General features: G+C 38.1%; 1 protein-coding gene across 1 annotated transcript in view; it reads left to right on the plus strand.

Moving 5' to 3' along the window:
* LOC122801229 (mucin-4-like) overlaps positions 1–19,072 on the plus strand; it is a 279,676-nt gene that overhangs the window by 160,162 nt on the left and 100,442 nt on the right. Inside the window, exon 18 of the mRNA XM_044070782.1 lies at positions 16,758–16,859. Coding sequence (XP_043926717.1) covers positions 16,758–16,859 — 102 coding nt within the window. The remainder of the gene's footprint in view (positions 1–16,757; positions 16,860–19,072) is intronic.

A 19,072-nucleotide genomic window follows, 5' to 3' on the forward strand; every position in this document is an offset into this window, starting at 1 on the left:
TGTATGGTACAGAAACCTGGGCAATAAAGACAGAGCAGATGAGGAAGCTAGAGGTGATGGAAATGGAAGTGCCTGAGATGGGTGGTAGGATGCACTCTGTGGGAAAGGCAAAGAAATGAGGACATAAGAACAGAAGCCAAAGTAGTTCCAATTGCAGAAAAGATCAAAGAGAACAAATTACAGTGATTCAGGCATGTGCAGAAACGCAGAAGACAATGTTGTGAATAAGATTTGGGACAGAAAGGAAGAAGGCAAATGAGGAAACAAGGGTGTCCAGCAAAGTGGTGGATGGGTTGTGTGAAAGAAGATCTACAACAATTAGGCATGAGTGTAGATGAAGGCAGGAGTATAACACTGAATCGAGAGAGATGGTGATAGCATGGCACATTGACCCCATGTAAAAAATGGGAAAAAGAGGGTTGATGATGATGATGATGATGGGTGCCACAAGCCACATGCCACAATTCTCCAGCATTCAAGTTATTTATTCTATTATTGCTTTGAAATGTTTCTTTTTTTAATAAGGGGCAGTGATGTTCCAGTAGGGTGGGCAACTTAGGCACTACCCAGCTTTACAAAATTTTAGGACAGTTTGTATAAAATCATATAGATTGTTCTACTCCTGCATGATAAATATTGGGTATATACTGTTCACCAACAATGGCCTGATCTCATTCTTATTATAGATCAGATTCTATGTGACAGTGATATTGTTGTGCTCTGTTTTGGGGAGTATTTCCATTTCTCCACTGTTTTGGATTGTGTGTGTGTGTGTGTGTGTGTGTGTGTGTGTGTGTGTGTGTGTGTGTGTGTATATATATATATATATATATATATATATATATATATATATATATATATATATATATATACATACACACACATATATATATATATATATATATATGTGTGTGTTTATGTGTGTGTTTGTGTGTGTGTGTGTGTGTGTGTGTATATATATATATATATATATATATATATATATATGGGTATGGGGGCTTGTCTTATACCAAAAAAATAAAATGTTCTACAATTTGTACAGAAAGGCAGGAAGATCAGCATTTTATTAACTAATTTAGATCAATGAGGGTTTCTTTGAGCGACTGTATTTTGATCATTCAATAGTGAAGCAATCATACAAGTAAAATAAACATGCAAAAATGCAGATTTCTTGACAACTTATGGCAAATACATTGCTGCTCTGTGCTTCCACTGTCAACTACAGTGACTTTTCTGTAAGCAGTCAGGATGAAGAAGTATAAGCCTTTACTCACAGTATTCAGGAATGAGACAACCCATTGTCCTCTGATTGTGATGAAACTTTGATCATCTTTCACTGAAGGTGCTATATTACTTAGATGATATGAATTTTTTTCCAGCTAAATCTCTTATGGATTGATCCAACCCCTGACCTGTTGCCAGGCAGACATTTTAAAAACAAAATGAGCTCCCGGTCCACAATGGTTTCAACTACAGCAACCTTTACCCTGAGCTTTTAGTGCAGTGGAAGTTTCAGCTAGAACTGTAGTAGATAATATTAGTTTGTTGGCACACCTGGGTCAAGCATACTATTTCAGCAAAGACCAGTGGAGTGACCTCTTTCATGGACCTCAGATACTAGTTTATGAAATTAAACAATACATTGAGAAGATGGAACAGGAAGTCAAACATATCATCCAAGTTGATATTAATTTTTCTACTTCTCAGAAAATCCTCTTCAGTACATCAGATGTGGTTCCACCATGGACAATGGCAAAACTCGGGAAAGGGCGCAATCAACCAGGACAATATTCAAAGAGAGGTTACTGGTGTAGCTGGGGTTCTCAGTGTTCTCAGGCATACATGACCTACCAAGAGGTTAGCAGCAGTCTTAAGATGTTCCCTAACTGCACTCCACTGGTAAAAGTTGTGCTTGAGGCCCTGCCCCTGTCAGTGTAGAAAACCATCACCATGGATGGGGAGTAAGCCTAATAATATTAAGGGGTGACATAATTTGTTTCTATCTACCAAGTATCCCTATCCCCTCCCTGCTAGATATCACACTGCATCAAAAAAACTGAAGCAGATCTTAAACCTAACAAAAGAGCTAATTAAGTGTTCCCACTAAATCTAAAAAGGATCTGGACAGTACTCTGTGCTCTTTTTGGCATCAAAAAAGGCAAGTGACCTTGGACCTATTTTAAACTATTCTATTCTAAATTTTTAAAAAAATTCAGATTTTTTTTGCAGTCAGTCCTTTATTGTTTTGCTTAGGAGACTGAATGCACTTGATATACGTTTAAGGCACCTATCTCCATACAAAAATAGACAAGCAGTCTAGGAGGCATCTCATTTCAGACCCAAAGCCAGTCTCTGTCAGTTTCAGATTCTGTAATTATGTCAGAAATCAGCCCTCACTGTTTTTGCCAAATACATATCCGTGGTAGTGGTACACCTGTAACTCCAGGGATCCAAAGTTTACCTGTACCTGAAATATTAGCTCTTTGCTACCATTTCTGTAACTCACTGTCATGGAGAGAGTCCTTGCTGATTGCTGCAGCCCTTAAAAATGCCTTGAATGCAGTCAGGTCTCAGCTAAAGCCTCCTCAGTGTTTGGCATTCATAGGCTGCAGCCTGGACATCAAGTTATGTAGTGCAAGACATAGTTATCCAGAGCAGCAGTTATCAACAGCAACAGCTTATTATTATTTCAGAATAATGGATCTCATGTAAATGACCATATTCATGATCCTTCATATAAGATTCTGAATCTACTAGAACAACAAATCCACATTTTTCCAACTTGCAAACAGCATTTTTAGGTGGGATTATGCTAATAGTCTCTCCTTAGAAAGTCCCTTCTACCTTCTTACATGGCAAAAATGACAAAAGATGGGGCACTCCAGGGGTGGGGAGCATTACTGTGGGTATATGTTTCAGGGTGTCTGGATGCCTTCAGAACTATCCCAGTGCAATAATATACTGGAGATGAGAGCACACCTTCCGACTCTCCAAATCTTGTAGAACTTACAATGCAAGTTTCAACCATAGAAACAGGCAACCTATACATCAAAAAGCAAACAGTAACTTGATCCTGCCCTTCTGCTAAGAATCTGTGAGACAGAAGGAATAGGCCGTTTTCTGGCTACAGTCTCCATTCTTGAGGAGTCCAAACCCCTGATAGACTAAATGATCAGGTACCTGCTCTTTTCCTATGAATGGCCCCTTAGCTGCTTGATGATAAAGAAATATTTTTCTGAAAATATAAGAGACCCTATTACAACTTCATTTACATCCCCCACATGTATCATGTACAGGAATTTCTATGTCAGTCTTTCACAAGGGAGATTCCATAAGGACACTGTAGAACACAGCTAGCCAATTAGACTCCTCTGTGCATTCCCCCATTTCCTGTAATGACATAGGTCATTCAGAAGGCGAAGCTTCTTAAGGTCAAAGTATTATCATTGATGTTTCCTGGTCTCGACACATATTATCCCCTTTTCTGCCTCATCAGTTGAAGAAGCTCCTATAAATTTAGATTAAAAAACTCACTTATCAGATCCATCGAGTAAGTTTTACTGGATATTTCTTCCTTCTGACTTACTGTGTGGCTTCTCTACTTCCAGAAGTTACTAGTAATCTTGCTTTTTCAGTTAGAGTTCTCCAGCACAGAAACCTGTTTCAAGGGAAACACAGAGGGGCAACTGGACATGTTTCTCAGCTTGGGCTACGTCAAAGGGTTCATTATTGCTCCAATACGTGCAGCACTTGACTGTTTACTTAACTGGTATGTTTGGCTCAAGCAAAAAAGACATTCTTCATTAAATTCATATGACTGCCAATTCCAGTCCTCAACAGGGACAAGATGACTTATCAATGTCTTTCTTAAATGTATTCAGAACTTTCCTAAAGGGGTCTTCCTGGTGATACTTTCATGTGCAGCCCAGTGCCACCTTGAGCTGTCTGCTTTGTTTTAGAAACATTAACATGTTCTCCCTGTGGGCCAGCTACTACAACAGACTTACAATGTCTGTCTTGGAAAACAATTATTGGATTATGTCAGCCAGATACATTTCTGAACTTCATGCTCTTTCAGTTGACCCACCTTGTTTTAATTTTTCACAATGAAAAAGTTAACTGTTAGGACCAGTCATTCCTTTATGCCTAATACAGAAACAAAGTAACCACAATCAGAACAGCTCTTTACCTGTATTCTTTCCAGCTTTCTCTTGCCATGGATTGTATTTACTACTCTGTCTGAATGTCCATAGCAGTTAAGATCCAACTTGGTTTGAACCAACTCCTTCAGGAATGAGTCAAACTATTTCTTTACTTTTCTTATAAAAACTTGGGACAAAACATGTGTACAATTATCTTTGACAGGTGGCTATCCATTTGTATTACTTTTTTTGGTTACACATAATAAACTGCTTCCTAGGTTCTCCAAGTTTTACTCTACAGGAGTTGTTCATGCTATAGCATCTTTCTATAAAATGCAGACCATGGTAATACCTGTGCTGCAGCTATGTGGTCATCAATGAATACATCTACAAAATGTTTATAAGATGACACTAATCTGAATGTGAAGATCTATCTTTGCATCACCGTTATGAAAAGTATTCTGACCTAAGTGCCCATCCATAGAAATAGCTTCAGACCCTGTTGTACAAGTTTAGTTTTTTTTCATTTCTTTGCCCTTGCATCAAGCTGCTTTCATGACAAATTATAAATTCTCTTTTTTAAACAAAAGCATCTTTATTTCATTTTAACTTATGACATAAGCAAGCATACACTTATATAAATGAAAACAAACCATATGGATATATTTTCAGTTGCAAATATTATACATACCATATTAATCTTCTCTATGGCCATTGTCTATTTGCATAGCTCATTCACATCCTGCCTTCTCTTAAACCTCATACCCCCTCCAAAACAGTATTCTACATATATTGTTCCCATAATTCCTATTTTGCTTTGTAATGTGTTCCTACCCTTTTTAAAAGTTCCCATTTTCATTTATTTTGTCTCCATAACTATATTCACTACTTCTAATATGGTTGGTTTAAACTTTGATTTACATTTTCTACTATTTGCTTTTTAGGCAGCCACCAGAATTAACTCAGCAAGGGCTTACTATATCTAGACAGTTGAGATCCTGTATCACAGCTGAAAAATAATATCCTGAGTTATACCAGTTTCTTCACCCAGTATTTCTAACAGAGTAGTCTGCAGGGAGTCTACCAGCTCATTACACTCCCAAAAAATATGTTCCTAATTATCTCTTTCTTCCCAATCACACTGCCAACATTTGCACTCTACCTGAGGAAAAATTCTTTGGCCTCAGCTTTGGGTATAAAATACCTATGCAAACACTTCCTAGTAAAAACTATAAATCTTCTAGACTTTGTTGAATATTTGGGAGCCATACATATATCCTCCCATTGTTACTTTGTCCATTGCTTATCCAGTTTCTCTCCCCAATACTTTCTAATCTCCTGAGATTGATTCATATAGTTATTGTGCAATATTTATATGCACTACTAATTATCCATTTTTTAACAGCAGCTTCTTTTCTAGATTCAGCTAAAACTCTACCAGTGCTGGTCTTTCACTTAGGATCCCACAAGTCACTTATCTTTGATTATATTCTGATATTACTAATTGATAGGGAAGGCAGTCTCAACCCTGCAGTCCAAGTGTATTCCTGGCCTTTTCACATTCTATTACCTTTCCCTCTTTAACTATTTGCTCCCGATGCCTTGGTTCTTTTGCCAATTTTCTTCAGTGAATTCCAGCTCCTTGTTAGCTATAGACTCTACCTGTAATTGCAGTCACCCTAGTGACAGAATCTCCTTTCTCCATTCCCTTGCTGGCTTAGTTCTTAGAATACTTTATTCTACTTTATGAATTTAATATTCTTATGGCTATTGTTATTCTTCTTAAGGATCTACATACACAATTCCTTTCTCTCTTTATTCCTTGACCCCCCCCCGTTTCATCATCTTTTTTTATCTTTGAATTATAGCTTTCTGCTTGTGCTAAGTATAGGAGCCTTAACTGTGTAGTTCTGAAATACCCCTTCACAACAATAAATACCAAACTACCTTGTTCTACTGGAAGAATCAACATATCCTGCTTGACTGTTGCCCTTTTCCCCACCCAGATAAATCTTTCAACTCTTTGTTGCTATCCATAGCTTCCCTTCTGGTTGGTAAAATATGCTTGACCCTAAAGGAACTAAAAACATTTCTCTCAGTTTTTGTCTTATCTTTTGTTTAGTTTCTTTCTACATACCCTTAGCTGCCATAACAGAATCTTTTTTAACCCATACTCCTAAGTACTCCATTTTATCGTGTCCCATAAATATAGATGCTGCTGAACCAATTAATCTCTGCATACCTATTTTACAGCATTTGCCTTTGTTTTATCTTCATTAATTTTGTATTCTTTTGTATCCCAAAAATACTTGAAACTGTCTCAGAATGTTCCACAACACTGAAATGTCCTTTTCTGGTTTATCAAGTACAAAACAAATCTCATCTGCAAATAAAGCTAACTTTTCTTAATTACAATACTTATTTTCTTTGCCAGTGATTCTAAATATAATGCAAATAACAAAGGGGAAGGGGACATATCTGCCTGATTCCTCTGTTCAAGCAGAACTTATCAGAGATGAATCCCCCCACTTTAATTCACTATTGATCCCTCTATATCCTCCTAATTAACATTATTATTGTATCATAAAATGCAAATATTTCCATTGCCCTAGTCATAAAATCCCAGTTTGCTCTGTCAAATACCTTCTGTCCATCAAGACCTACCAACAACAGTGACATTTTCTGGGTCACCATTGTTCTATTAATGCTTCAATGTTTGCCTCCCCTCCTCAAAACCACATTGATCCATATCTATCGATTTTGGCAACAGCTTTACCATTATAGACATAAATACTTTATAGTCATGATTTCGAATCAAAATGGGCCTATATAGGTTCATAGGTAGGTGCTAGGCTATTAGCCCTAGGGCCTATGTAAGCCTATATAAAAAGGTACCCTTGCTTTCGCCACCCAAGAAAATTATTTTCCTGTGCCCCTGTCGAGCAGAGCCACAGAAGTGATCCCTGGGGTGAATTTTCTATTTCCCATCCAATCATCAAGATTTTTCTTGAAGAGTGCTAATGAGGAGCTCTGTTTGACATAGATAGGTAGTCTGTTCCAGAGTATGGGAAGTCTCTGGGACAGGAATCTATCTCTCTAGCATGTTCTGTTTATTGTGGTGACAAGGTTTAGGTACCTAGAGAGTGTAGCTCGGAGAGTTTGGGATTTCTTTAAGTGGTGCATGTCCAACAGCTCTGGGTTTAACACAGCTTTGTATGTTAGGCAGAGATCTCCTCTGAGTAGGCAATATGCGACAGAGTAAAGCTGGAGTTTTTTGAGATGGTCTGCGTAGGACATCTGTTTGAGGCCAGTAATCCTCTTTGTGAGGTATTTCTGTGGCCTTTCCAGTTGTTGTAGATGTCTTGTGAGGTACATACCAAAAGGGGTGTTGTACTCTATAATGGGTCTAATGAGTGATGAGTAGAGGGGAACAATGGCCTCTTTTTTTCTGGATGAGAAACCTTTTGTGATGAGGTGAGTAACATAGAAAGATATGAAGTTTGATCTGATGAATATTTACCATCTTTAGGTATAACAGCTTTCTTCCATGATGTCGGTTCTTCTCCTCCTTTTAAAATACTGTTAAACAAAATTTTCCAGATCTTTATCACTTTCTTCCCTCCTAGCTTCCAAACTTCCACAAGAATACCATATATTCCTGGAGACTTTCCTGCAGTTTGGTTATTTTATTACCATTTTAATCTCATCTCCTCTTGTCCTAATTGTTAATAATTGAGTGTCATCTACCTCTTCCTCTAACCTTGGCATGCTTAATTCCTCCATAAATATTTACATTTACTTTTTCTTGATTTCCACATTTCTATGCTTTATACAGATTTTCATAAAATTTCTAAAATATTTCTAATACCTCTACAGGATCTTTGTTTTTTTTTTCTTGTTATAGTCTCCATAACCTTGGCAACAACCCTTTCTACTTTCTGTTGCCTGGGCCCTTGTGTTAAAAGCTTGTGTGCTCAGGAGTTATTATCAGAAAACAGATGGTTAGCAGCAGTCTATCTAAACTCCTGAATATTATCCAGGCAGTCCCTTATTTTCTTTTTAGTACTCTGCACTTGCACATCATCTTTTTCTGTGAGATTTCTGTTGTCAGTCCCTAAATAATTTTTGTTACTTCTTAACCATATCTATTTCTCTTTTAGTTATACCCTATTTTAAACTACACTTTCTTTTTATTCTACTCCCCAATTTATATCTTCCCTAAAAACTTCCAAATAGTTTCCACGACCAATTCCTTAAATTCGTCTCTGTTTAACAGATAGGTAGGAAGCACCAGTGTTTCATTTTTATTTTAGTTATTTTTGGCACATGATCTGAAATAGTTATTACATGGTTATCAAAACTTTCAATTAAATGCACGTTCCAGTGAAATATAATTTCTGTCTAGCCTAGTCCTGTTTTTGCACCCTGGGGAATAATACATAAATCCGTTATTAGCTCCTACTACTGAATTTGCATATTTCATACCAAATATTTTCATAAAGTTCTTCAAAATTCTATCCTTTTTTTAGATTTTCCATTCCAGGCCCTACCATAGATATATCTTCATTGTTGCAAATCAAATTCAAGTACTCACCTATAGATAATATTATCTGCTGAAAGGTGATTATTTCTCCCAGAAATTAATTAAAATCCATTGTAGCAGTTTTGGGTGGAATATAAACATATGCCATCACAATCTTCTTCCCTTGCCAGTAGCTCCTTACTACTGCAAATCTACCATTATTATCTTTTTATCTTTTTCTATGACTATTTGAGTTACTCTAGCAATTAATATAAGTACTCCCCTTTTCCTTTGTCCCAGATGTGCTGCTTAATAACTATCCTTAAATCCTTTTATATCAAATTCACATGCTCATTCTTTCCAAATATGTCTTTTGTAGCATAGCTATTTGCATTCTACATTTCTTAATGTAGTTCACTACTCTTTATATATATATATATATATATATATATATATATATATATATATATATATATATATATATACATACATACACATGTGAGACCATTCACGTTCAAAGATAATATGGAATGTGTTGCCATTATGACAAGAAGTTATAATTCCCACTTGTTATGTATACCAGTTTTTTTAAATGTCTAGTATCAGCTTTTATGTTACATGCATACACTAACATTTGGCAGGTTAATTTTATATAGTTTTTTATTGTCATGACTTTGTGAACCTATGTCACATTTTATAAGACTTTTGATTTTAATGAAAACCCTGAAAAATACACCCTCATAATTGAAATAATGTAGTTTAACACACCTAATAGAAACAATTCTCCCAGACTGACAGCTATACTTGCAGGCTTTAATTGACCTATAATTAAGGCTATCCATACTAAAAGATGTATGGTACAGCCTATGTTTCTACTTACATCATGTGCTGACTATTCTTATCTTGTCTTTATTCCTCTACCAGATGTAGATAGCAAATTAAATGCTTTCAGAAAACATTATGTTTTAGACATTTAAAGAAAAAAATATTCTGTTTTTATTGCCCTCTTATCAAATTGTCTCCATAGAAACATCAGATCTAGATCCACAGTTGCCTTCAGATACAAGTGTCTCATGTTGCACTGTGAACATGTATTTGATAAAGGAAAATGTTTCCTTATATTCAGTATTCTTTTATTATTCTCTTACCTACTTGTTTCCACTTAAAACATGTTGTTACATCAGGCCAATGGCATTAATCCAGTCATTCCCCATGCAGAAGTAAGAAAAATCATATCAATTTTACTTATATCATGATCTGTATACTTTTGCAACCCACCCCTAAACTCAACAACCAAAGATTACAGCCTATTATCTTCAACAGGCTTTCTTTTAAGCTTTCTTCTCTGTTTACATTGCAGTGCCTACATATCTTAAAACTAAACAAGAATAAAGAAAGAAGAAGAAATAAAGGGGCATCTGTTTACTTTATTATCACTACAATGCAGAAAAATAACTGAAAATGCTTTACTATATAACATGCAGTATATGTCATGATTAATAAAAATACTTTTAAGAACAAAAATTGCTTGGCTTACTGTTATCGCTTTCCTTCTTGCACCCTTCTCATTACTGTTCTTCCAGACATTAATGGCATGAAGTAGTGGGTATGTTTTGGAATCGCTATAATTTAACAAGGTCAAAAAGTCTAATATTTCCATTTTTCTTGTTCACCCATAGTTCACAAATGTGATCGATGCTTTGTAGTCCCATATTCATTCATTAATTTTGGAGTTGCTGGTTCTCTTCCTGTTGATTTCCAGCTGCAGTCTCTGGTTCATTTCCAATGTACTCTTGGTTCTTCTAGTCAACTCCTGTGCTTTTCATCTGTCTCTCAAGCATTTTTATTTAGAACATTGGAAAAGGTTTAATTGGCAAAGTCTCTCTATGAGCTTTATTAACAGTGAAATAAAAAGCAGAGTCCCCTGTGGTATGATAGCTCACTTTGTGTTGAGCAAACATTTGTATTTCCTTTTTAGCATGTTCTGCATCAAAAAATGACTGTGATACTCCAGGAAAAAATATTCTGAAGATAGATGGATACAGCAGCTTGAATCTCACACCTGCCTCTCAACATTCCCTGATTGCTGTAATAAATAGGTTCATAAGAGGTTACTAGACTAGTGGCCTAGAGCGCTTACAAGCCTAGCCATATGGATCCTGAGTTGCCTCAACTATCCTTAATTTAAATGGAAGGAATTTGCAGAGCAAGTCTGTGATAAACATTGACTTCTCATGTGCATGATGGACATGGGTGCCACCCCCAGGGTGAATTTGTGGTCCCCATCCATTTGTCCAGGTTGCATTTTAATAGAGTCAGAGAGGAGCTCTTCTTCGTGTGAATTGGAAGATTATTCCAGAGTAACGGCAATCTTTGGGAGATATATCTGCCTCTCCAACATGTTCTGTTAATGTCACAAGCCAGGATAAGATCTCTACAGCGAGTGACTCTTGTGCCATTTGACTTGCAGTTGTGCAGCATTTCCATCAGGGCAGGGTCAGATCAGGGCAGGGTCAGAGACTGTCCTGTAGGCTGGTCACAAGTCACCTCTTAGCAGCCTATACGATACAGAATACAGTGACAAGGCTTTCAGTCTGTCCACGTAAGTCATGGTTTGGAGGCCCTGTATTTTCTTGGTGAGAAACCTCTGTGGTCTCTCCAGCTGCTGAAGGTGTCTGATGAGGTGCATGCAGAAGGGAACATTGTACTCTATTCATGGTCTGATGAGGGTCAAGTACAGTGGAGCTATAACATCCTTAGTCCTGAATGCAATGCCTTTACTTATGAGATGGGCAGTGTAGAAGGCGTCCCTTTCCACTGTGGTCAAAGTTCAAATTGCTATCTAACTGTGTTCCCAGATCTCACACCACTGAGTTTGAACTTGGGGGGGGGGGGGGGGGGCTATCAATATTGTACTTAGCAGAGAATTCCACTTTGCCAAAGGGGATAATAATGCATTTTTTTTTGCTTTTAGTTTCAGACTATGGCTTTGGCACCAGTCATCTATGTCAGCCCCTACCGTAATATGTTAACATCATTGGAGGACTCGATGACTGCATCCAATTTGCAATTATCAGTAAACTTGGTAAGCCAAAGGCCATCTACTTTAGTCTGGACATCTGAGAAATAGATTCCAAGCTGCAAAGGTCCCAGCACAGATCCTTGTGGTATGCCACTGGTAACAGGTCTACTGGTACAGGTGAAGTCACCAACTTTGACAATATGTGTTCTGTTTGTGTGCGAATTGGCTACCCATCTAGTAACGTAAGGGTTAATCCCTAACTGAGAAAGCTTCTCAATGACACCTGAGTGGGGGATTTTGTCAAAAGGCTTGGGTAGGTCAAGATTGGTAGGATTCACTGTCTCACCTTCATCCAGGGCTTTGGTGAATTTCTTGAAGAAGTCTACTAGGTTTTAATAAGCATGCTCTACACTTAAAGAAGCCAAAGTGGGTTGGGTCTAGAGTCTGAAGGTTGCCCATGTCCTTGTTGATACTGTCCATGATGATTCTTTCCATGGCCTTACAGATGAGGCCGGTTAGAATTATGGTCTATAGTTCCCAGGGTCAGTTGATGGCCCCCCCTTTGTGTAATGGGATTACTGTTGCTGATCTCCACTCTGCTGAAACAAAGCCAGTTCTCAGGTTATGGTTAAAGAGAACATCAAGTTGGTCCATAGGTCCTCTTTTATATTATTTAATAAGCAACCTGGGATGTTACCTGGGCCAAATTAGGCCAAGTATTTGATCTTGGAGAGCACAAATATGACCTAATCTCTAGAAATACTAGGCAGAGGACTGGTGTCAGGTATGCTTTGGGGTATAGCTGGTGGGGACAGGGTGGGGTGAAGTTTGCAGCAAATATGTCAGATAGTGGGTTGGCAATTTCCTCTGGTATAGTATGAGTGGTACCATCTACTACCAGTTCAGCACATAGCTGGGCATTCCTTTTTAAATTTTGGATGTTGTCAAAGAATGTTTTATGATTATCCTTAGCTAGGGTTGCTACTTTAGCTTCATAATTAGCTTTAGATGACTTTACAAGATTTCTGATTTGCTTGCTCAAGCTGTGGAGGTAATTTTTCCTCTGCTGAGTCAGTTCCATCTTGTTCTTAGACATCAGTTTCTTCCTTCTGTTATATAACCCGTTTGTACTTGAGGTTGGGTCTATATTATGTGATTAAAGAGTCAGTTCATCCAATGGCATTTTACAGTGAAAATGCCGTTCAGTGAACTGTTATAGTGAGATTGTAGTACAGTGAAGATCAGAATATTTGCACTTTCCTTACTGTAGTGCAATCTCGGAGTTGGTATATATAATTAGCGGGGAGTGTGGGGGGCATAGCCCCCCACAATAGCAAGTTCAAGGGTCAGCATTTTTGGCCTTTAGGCCATTCGATATTTAGACTATTTGGTGTTCTAATATAGACCCCCTTGAGGTCTACCAGGGTGGCTTATTTTTTTGGGAGGACCTGGTTTTAATCCAGTTAGGTACAGCCAAATCTATATAGTTGCTTAAGTGTTTATACAGGGCATTTGTGTACACCTCTGCATAGGAGTCAATGTTGTCTGTGATTGCGAGGGTATAAAACATCTTATACTACTTAGTAGGCTGTAGTTTGTTTTGGAAACTTTTTTAGTTATTTTGTTCCTGTGGTGGTGACAGGTTCAGTGGGCAGCCATGGTGGTACAGTGGTTAGCATTGCCGCCTCACAGCAAGAGGTTCTCTGGTTCAATCCTCGACTAGGTGCCTTCGGTGTGGAGTCTGCATGTCCTCCCTTTGGCCACGTGGGTTTACTCCGGGTGCTCCGGTTTCCTCCCACATCCCAAAGACATGCTGCAGGTGGATTGGACACTCTAAATTGGCCCTAGGTGTGAGTGTTGACATGTGTGTGCCTTCTGTGGAAGGTTGGGTGCCAGCCTGGCAACTCGACACCGTAAAACTCCACTGCCAATCATGAGTGGACAAGGAGATCCGCTGTGGTGACCCCTAACTGGAAAAAGCCGAAAGAAGTAGAAGAAGAGGGTGGTGATAGGTTCAGTAATTTATTCGAATGAGACTGATTTTTCATCCAACCTTACCAGGGAGGACATCACACAGGGGGGAGTGCAGTGACCCCCCCCCCATGTTGGTGAGTACTACGTCTAGGACATTTGAGCTCCATGTGGGGGTGTAGACTATCTGTTCCAAAGCATTTGTACTGACAAAGTCCAGGAACCTCTGTGCAAGCATGTTCATGCTCATGTATGTCACCCAGTCAATGGAAGGATAGTTGAAACAGGACCTTGAGTTTGTCTCTAGTAGATTTTGTTATGTTGGAAATTTTGTTTTACATTGCCTAAAAAGGCATTATGGGGGATGCAAGCATCTTTCACAGTATCTGAAAGCCTAGAAGAGACAGGTGCAGACCATCACTGGCAAAGCAGTGTGGCCTGTCAACCATGTCTTCCCAGCTGACAGATACTGGATCCCCCCTGGACTGACACCACAAGCTAAGCCAATTGTTGAAGTCAATGATTTTTTGTTTATATTGTGGCATTATCCTGGGTGAAGGTAGAATACTGCTTAGGGTTAGGGACATACCTGCCTGGGACACATAATCTGAGAGTTCAGTCATGTCTCTCTCTTCGTATAGTCCAGAGAGGTATGTCTCAATCATTCATCACAACATGGACTATGACAAAGTCATAACGGTACTTGTTGTTGAGTGCCTTGAGTGCATGTGTGATTTGCTAGATCCTGGCACCTAACAGGAAGCTGAACATGACCTTCTCCTTGTCCAGCCTGGTGAGTGGGACATCTGTGTGTCTCACTATGGAGTTGCCTGTGACCAGGACATTAGGTTTTGAGGTGTTTTGCTTAGGGGCTTATTTGCTGAGACGTTGGTATATGTGTTATTTTGTGTAGTGGTTTCTATTTGCATAGCTCTTTTGTCTGGTATACAGTGAGTGATCATTTTCCACAAGCATTCTACTGTCTCCAACATTTAGTACCTTGACCTTCTGTCACACTTTTTTCAGAATTAACTATTTCTGCTGGTAGGATTGCATCTTTACCATTAGAGGTCTTGGCTGCTTTCTTATGGCCAAATTTGGAATATACACACTTTGTACTGCTTTCTCATGGCCAAATTTGGAATATACATACTATGTACCCCTTCAATTAACAACTCATGCTGTGGAATACCAGTCTAGCTACTTATTTATGCTTTCATAAAATTGAAACAGTGTTCTTTCCGTTTTTTCTGGTACAGCAGAAAATCTCAGGTTTTCACTACATTTTCCATCGTCTAATTCTACCATTTTTTAAATATCCCTTCTTGAGCATTTTCATACTTAGCTGGCCTTTTCTGCATTAAGACCTCTGATTTTTGCAGTTTTATAAGCTCATCTGAATATTATTTTAAAGCTTCTTTCATTCTTCCAGCCTTTTGTTACTTGAGTGATTTATTCATTCAGTGTTTCGTTATTTTAATAAGCTCTGAACTCATTTGGCTTATTTTTCCTCTGGATTATTGAAAGTCATGTCTTACACCAAAGCTGAATGAACTGTTCTTTGCTGAACAGCTGCAGGATTCTTCTCAGCCAGTGTTTTTTTCTCACTTTTTTGTTTTGATTTTCTTTTAGGTTCTCTAAATTTCTTCTTTGCTGGCATCCAGGCAGTGTACCTACTAGTCAGTAACTGAAATTTACCCCAAAAAACAAATTAATTGGCTCTCTTTTCTGAGTTTCTATTTTCACACTGGTAGAGATGAACTTAAGTGGTTACTGAGTGTGTTGTCATCGTAGAAGTCCACAAATTATATATATTTTTATGTTACCTATTCCATTTACTAAGCTCTGCATTCCTGTATGAGTGTATCTGCAAATGTAAACATACAAAACATATATCATGTTTTGCCACTGTGGTTCTTGTACTAACCTGGTTACTTTTGTGAAAAACTATACGTCTTGTATATTAGTTGTTCCTGTTACAGATATCTGCGTTTTTCCAAATGTAGTCTGCAATATCTTTTTTTTATGTATGGTTTTTTTTTGTATATATATTTGTTATTTTCTTTTTATGGAAGTTATCTCCTAGGCTTCTCCTGACCAAAGAGCTGTATGCAGTCTGACTATTCCTGCAAAACAAATTACACAATAAATAAGTTAATAAACAAATTAGCTAAAATTATCTAAAGGACCATTTTCAGGCATGACCCAGAATTATTGGTGGCAGCTTTCAGTATTTTCCCTCGTGGCATGAAAAATAATATTGAATGCACACCCATTGTCTGCACATACATATTTTCCACTGCACTCCACTGGAAAGAGAGTCAACAAATCAACCAAATTTAAACTCTTGCGTAGTTTTTTGCCCCAAAAATGACTACTAGTGCTTCATCACCTCACTCTTCCCTATTTGTCATACATGGTCTGTTCTACTGTTTGGTTACAAAGTGCAGCAGTGTGCCACCATTATAGTACAAATATCACTCAGAAAGGCCTGTTTGTGCTTTTACTGGAACAGTGATTAAGGAGAGGAATGTCGATTAAAACAATGAAGATCAAGATGTGTTTTTGAAAGATTGCACTCTTTGCCATAACAGTAGTTGGTATTCTCACAACTCATACTATAACCGGGCTGCCTTCCCAGTATTTATTATTGACACGCTCATCAAGAGCAAAACACCATCCAACTTGCTGTACACTGAAGCATATGCCATACTGCCTCCAACATTGCTTTGTGTGGTGTCTGTGTACCTTAATAAAGTGTAAGGGATGACTTTCTATTGGGAAGTCAGACATACTGAACCATAAGTTAGAATCTAGTACCTTATAGTTTGCCTGACATTTGTTTCTCAAGATTGTCCTGGAAAACATTGGTGGGGGTTGAAACGTATGAACAAAAGAGTTAGTGAAATCAGATTTAGAAAATAAGCCTTTTTAAACACTACTCTAAAGCCTGTTGTAACATAGTATTTGTCTTGTAAAATAAAACTCTTTTTAGGCACTGTTCTAAAACTGTTGTTACATATTGTTTGTTTTGGAAAGCAAAACTGTTTTTAGGCACCGCTATAAAACTGTTTTAACATATTGCTTGTTTCTGTTTTAGGAGTTTGGAATGGAAACCAAGATGATGACTTTACAATGCCAAATGGTACCACAATTCCTGTTAACAGTTCTGAATCTGACATTTACAACTACGGCCTTACATGTAAGATTATTTCATTGTGTGCTTGTGGATGATGGTTTACTAAGTCTGTCATCATGAAAAAATATTATCATTAATGAAAATATATCATTATTACTAGAGATAATACAAACTATTATGACTATTTTAGGGAAATGGATTGACTTAATTATGTCTTTTCATATATTATTATTATCCCCTTATTATTACTACTTTACATTGCAATTTATATCACAGAATTCTTTTAGGATTTTCCCTAAGCACCTACTTAGGGGAAGCCCAATGGGACAAGATTACCAAAACTTAAACAAAAATTAAAAAAAAAAATTATCCTCAAAAAAGTGGAACAGCATAAAAATAATGGTCCAGAATATGGTGGAATTTTTTTATTTTTTGTTATTAGATAATCTATAAGTTGTATTTCAGCAAAACAAGTGCAAGCATCATTTACAGGAATGCAGACTATTACCACCACCTCCACTGTGTCTACTTTCCTTTTACTGTAAACAATTAAAATATTTTGTTTATGCTCAGTGGAAAAAATAGATCTGATGTTGTCAGTCTTCATTTTGTCCTTGACAAATGGGTTTGGTTCCGAAAGTGGAACTGACTCAGCCATTACTACAGCTCATGCCAGCCAAAAACTCTCAGGCTTCACCTCTACGCAGAATCCCTCTCTCACAATTACCTCAGATTTCGTTTGCCCTTTCTGAAATGGCCGCGTTTAGCTATTGGTCTCCAGCTTTAGTGGTTTAGGTAAAATTTTTTGAAGTTTTCTCACAATTTCTCCTTTTTTTTTTTCTTTAACTTCTCTTCTTACACTTAATGTATTCTTTAGTATCATCATTTATACCTTTTCCCTTACACATTCATGTATTTTCTACTCTCATCGCTGATAGTTCCCGCTTTCCTTTCTCTCTTAGTTTTTTTCCCTTCCCCACACACATTTGTGTACTTCTCTGGCTATCATTGCTGATAGTCCTTATTCCCTTTTAATTTCTTCTGTCAGTTCTTTTTCTTCTGCTGACTGATAGTTTAAGTGGCTATTTTTCTAGCTTCCTTTTTCTTGTTGACATGGCTGAGAAGTGTAAGGCCCTCTCTGGTTTCAAAAAATGCCAGAATTGTGGCCATAAAATTCCCTCATCAGATTTCCACTCTCTGTGTGTTGTGTTTATTGTGTAGACCCCCACCATTTACAAGAAGACTGCAGCATTTGTCATGCCTTTAGCCACCAAGCTCTTGTGGGAAGATGAAATAAGCTGATCTTAAAAGGTCTACTTCCCTTAGCTTTTGTCGAAGCCTTATCTTCTGGAGATAAAGCAAAAACAGACATCTCATCTCCTTCATCCTCACCTTCTCTGGACAAAGGCAAGAAAAGAAGCCTCTTGGTTCTGACCTCCCAGTTATTTCCAAATGCTAACAAATTGAAGCCCTTGGTTCTGAAAGTTTCAACAGTACTGTAGGCCTCTGCTGCTGACACTCTGGTGCTGATGGCCATTCCGGCACCGATTGTCATTTCAAGCCCTTTGACGTCAAAGGCCTCAGTAGAAGTAACTATTACTGTCTCATCTGCTATGACCACAGTACCTAGAACTACTTACTTACCTTTGATTGATCCTTTTGCTAGGGAGCTCCCTGACGATTTTTGCAGAGGCCTAAGTCCCCTTCTGCTTCATTGGTCCGCTCCACCAAACGTTTTTCTGAACTCAATGTGGATAGGCTAGTGAATATAATTTTATGGGCTAGAGGACTTTCAGTACCCCTTTCAGTTCTGACATCCTCAGGTCTTGGTACTGAAACTTCCTTTACACTGCTAACTACTCCTCCTTTAACCTCTTCAGATGTCTTAGAGTCCTCTGTTCCAGATCTACTGGTGCTGACTGCATTGGCTCCAGAGTTGTTCTCTTGTTCTGAGCTGGTATTTACCCTGAGCTCTTCAGTTATTTCTGAACCAGAGACCTCCCAGAGCCATAGCTACCCTGCCGGTTCTGGGGGCATATCTCAAATCCAAGTTTTTCAGAGCCATCCATGCTCCTCAGAGCTTTGATACAAGTAAGTTTGACTCCGGCTTTAGTCTCAAGAGTTGGTTCTTAGGAGTATGGAGTGACCCCAGTTCTAAAGCAGTCTATCTTGGTTCCAGGCTCCCTTCACTCTTCGGGGGGGGGGGGCAAGTGTTCGAGGCTATGCAAAAGGGCCCTTTCTCTTACAGAGACTTTGTCAGTGCCTTCCCCCTTGGA

The sequence above is a fragment of the Protopterus annectens genome, chromosome 4.part1, assembly GCF_019279795.1.
Source record: "Protopterus annectens isolate FY-2018-M chromosome 4.part1, PAN1.0, whole genome shotgun sequence".
Taxonomy (NCBI): domain Eukaryota; kingdom Metazoa; phylum Chordata; order Ceratodontiformes; family Protopteridae; genus Protopterus; species Protopterus annectens.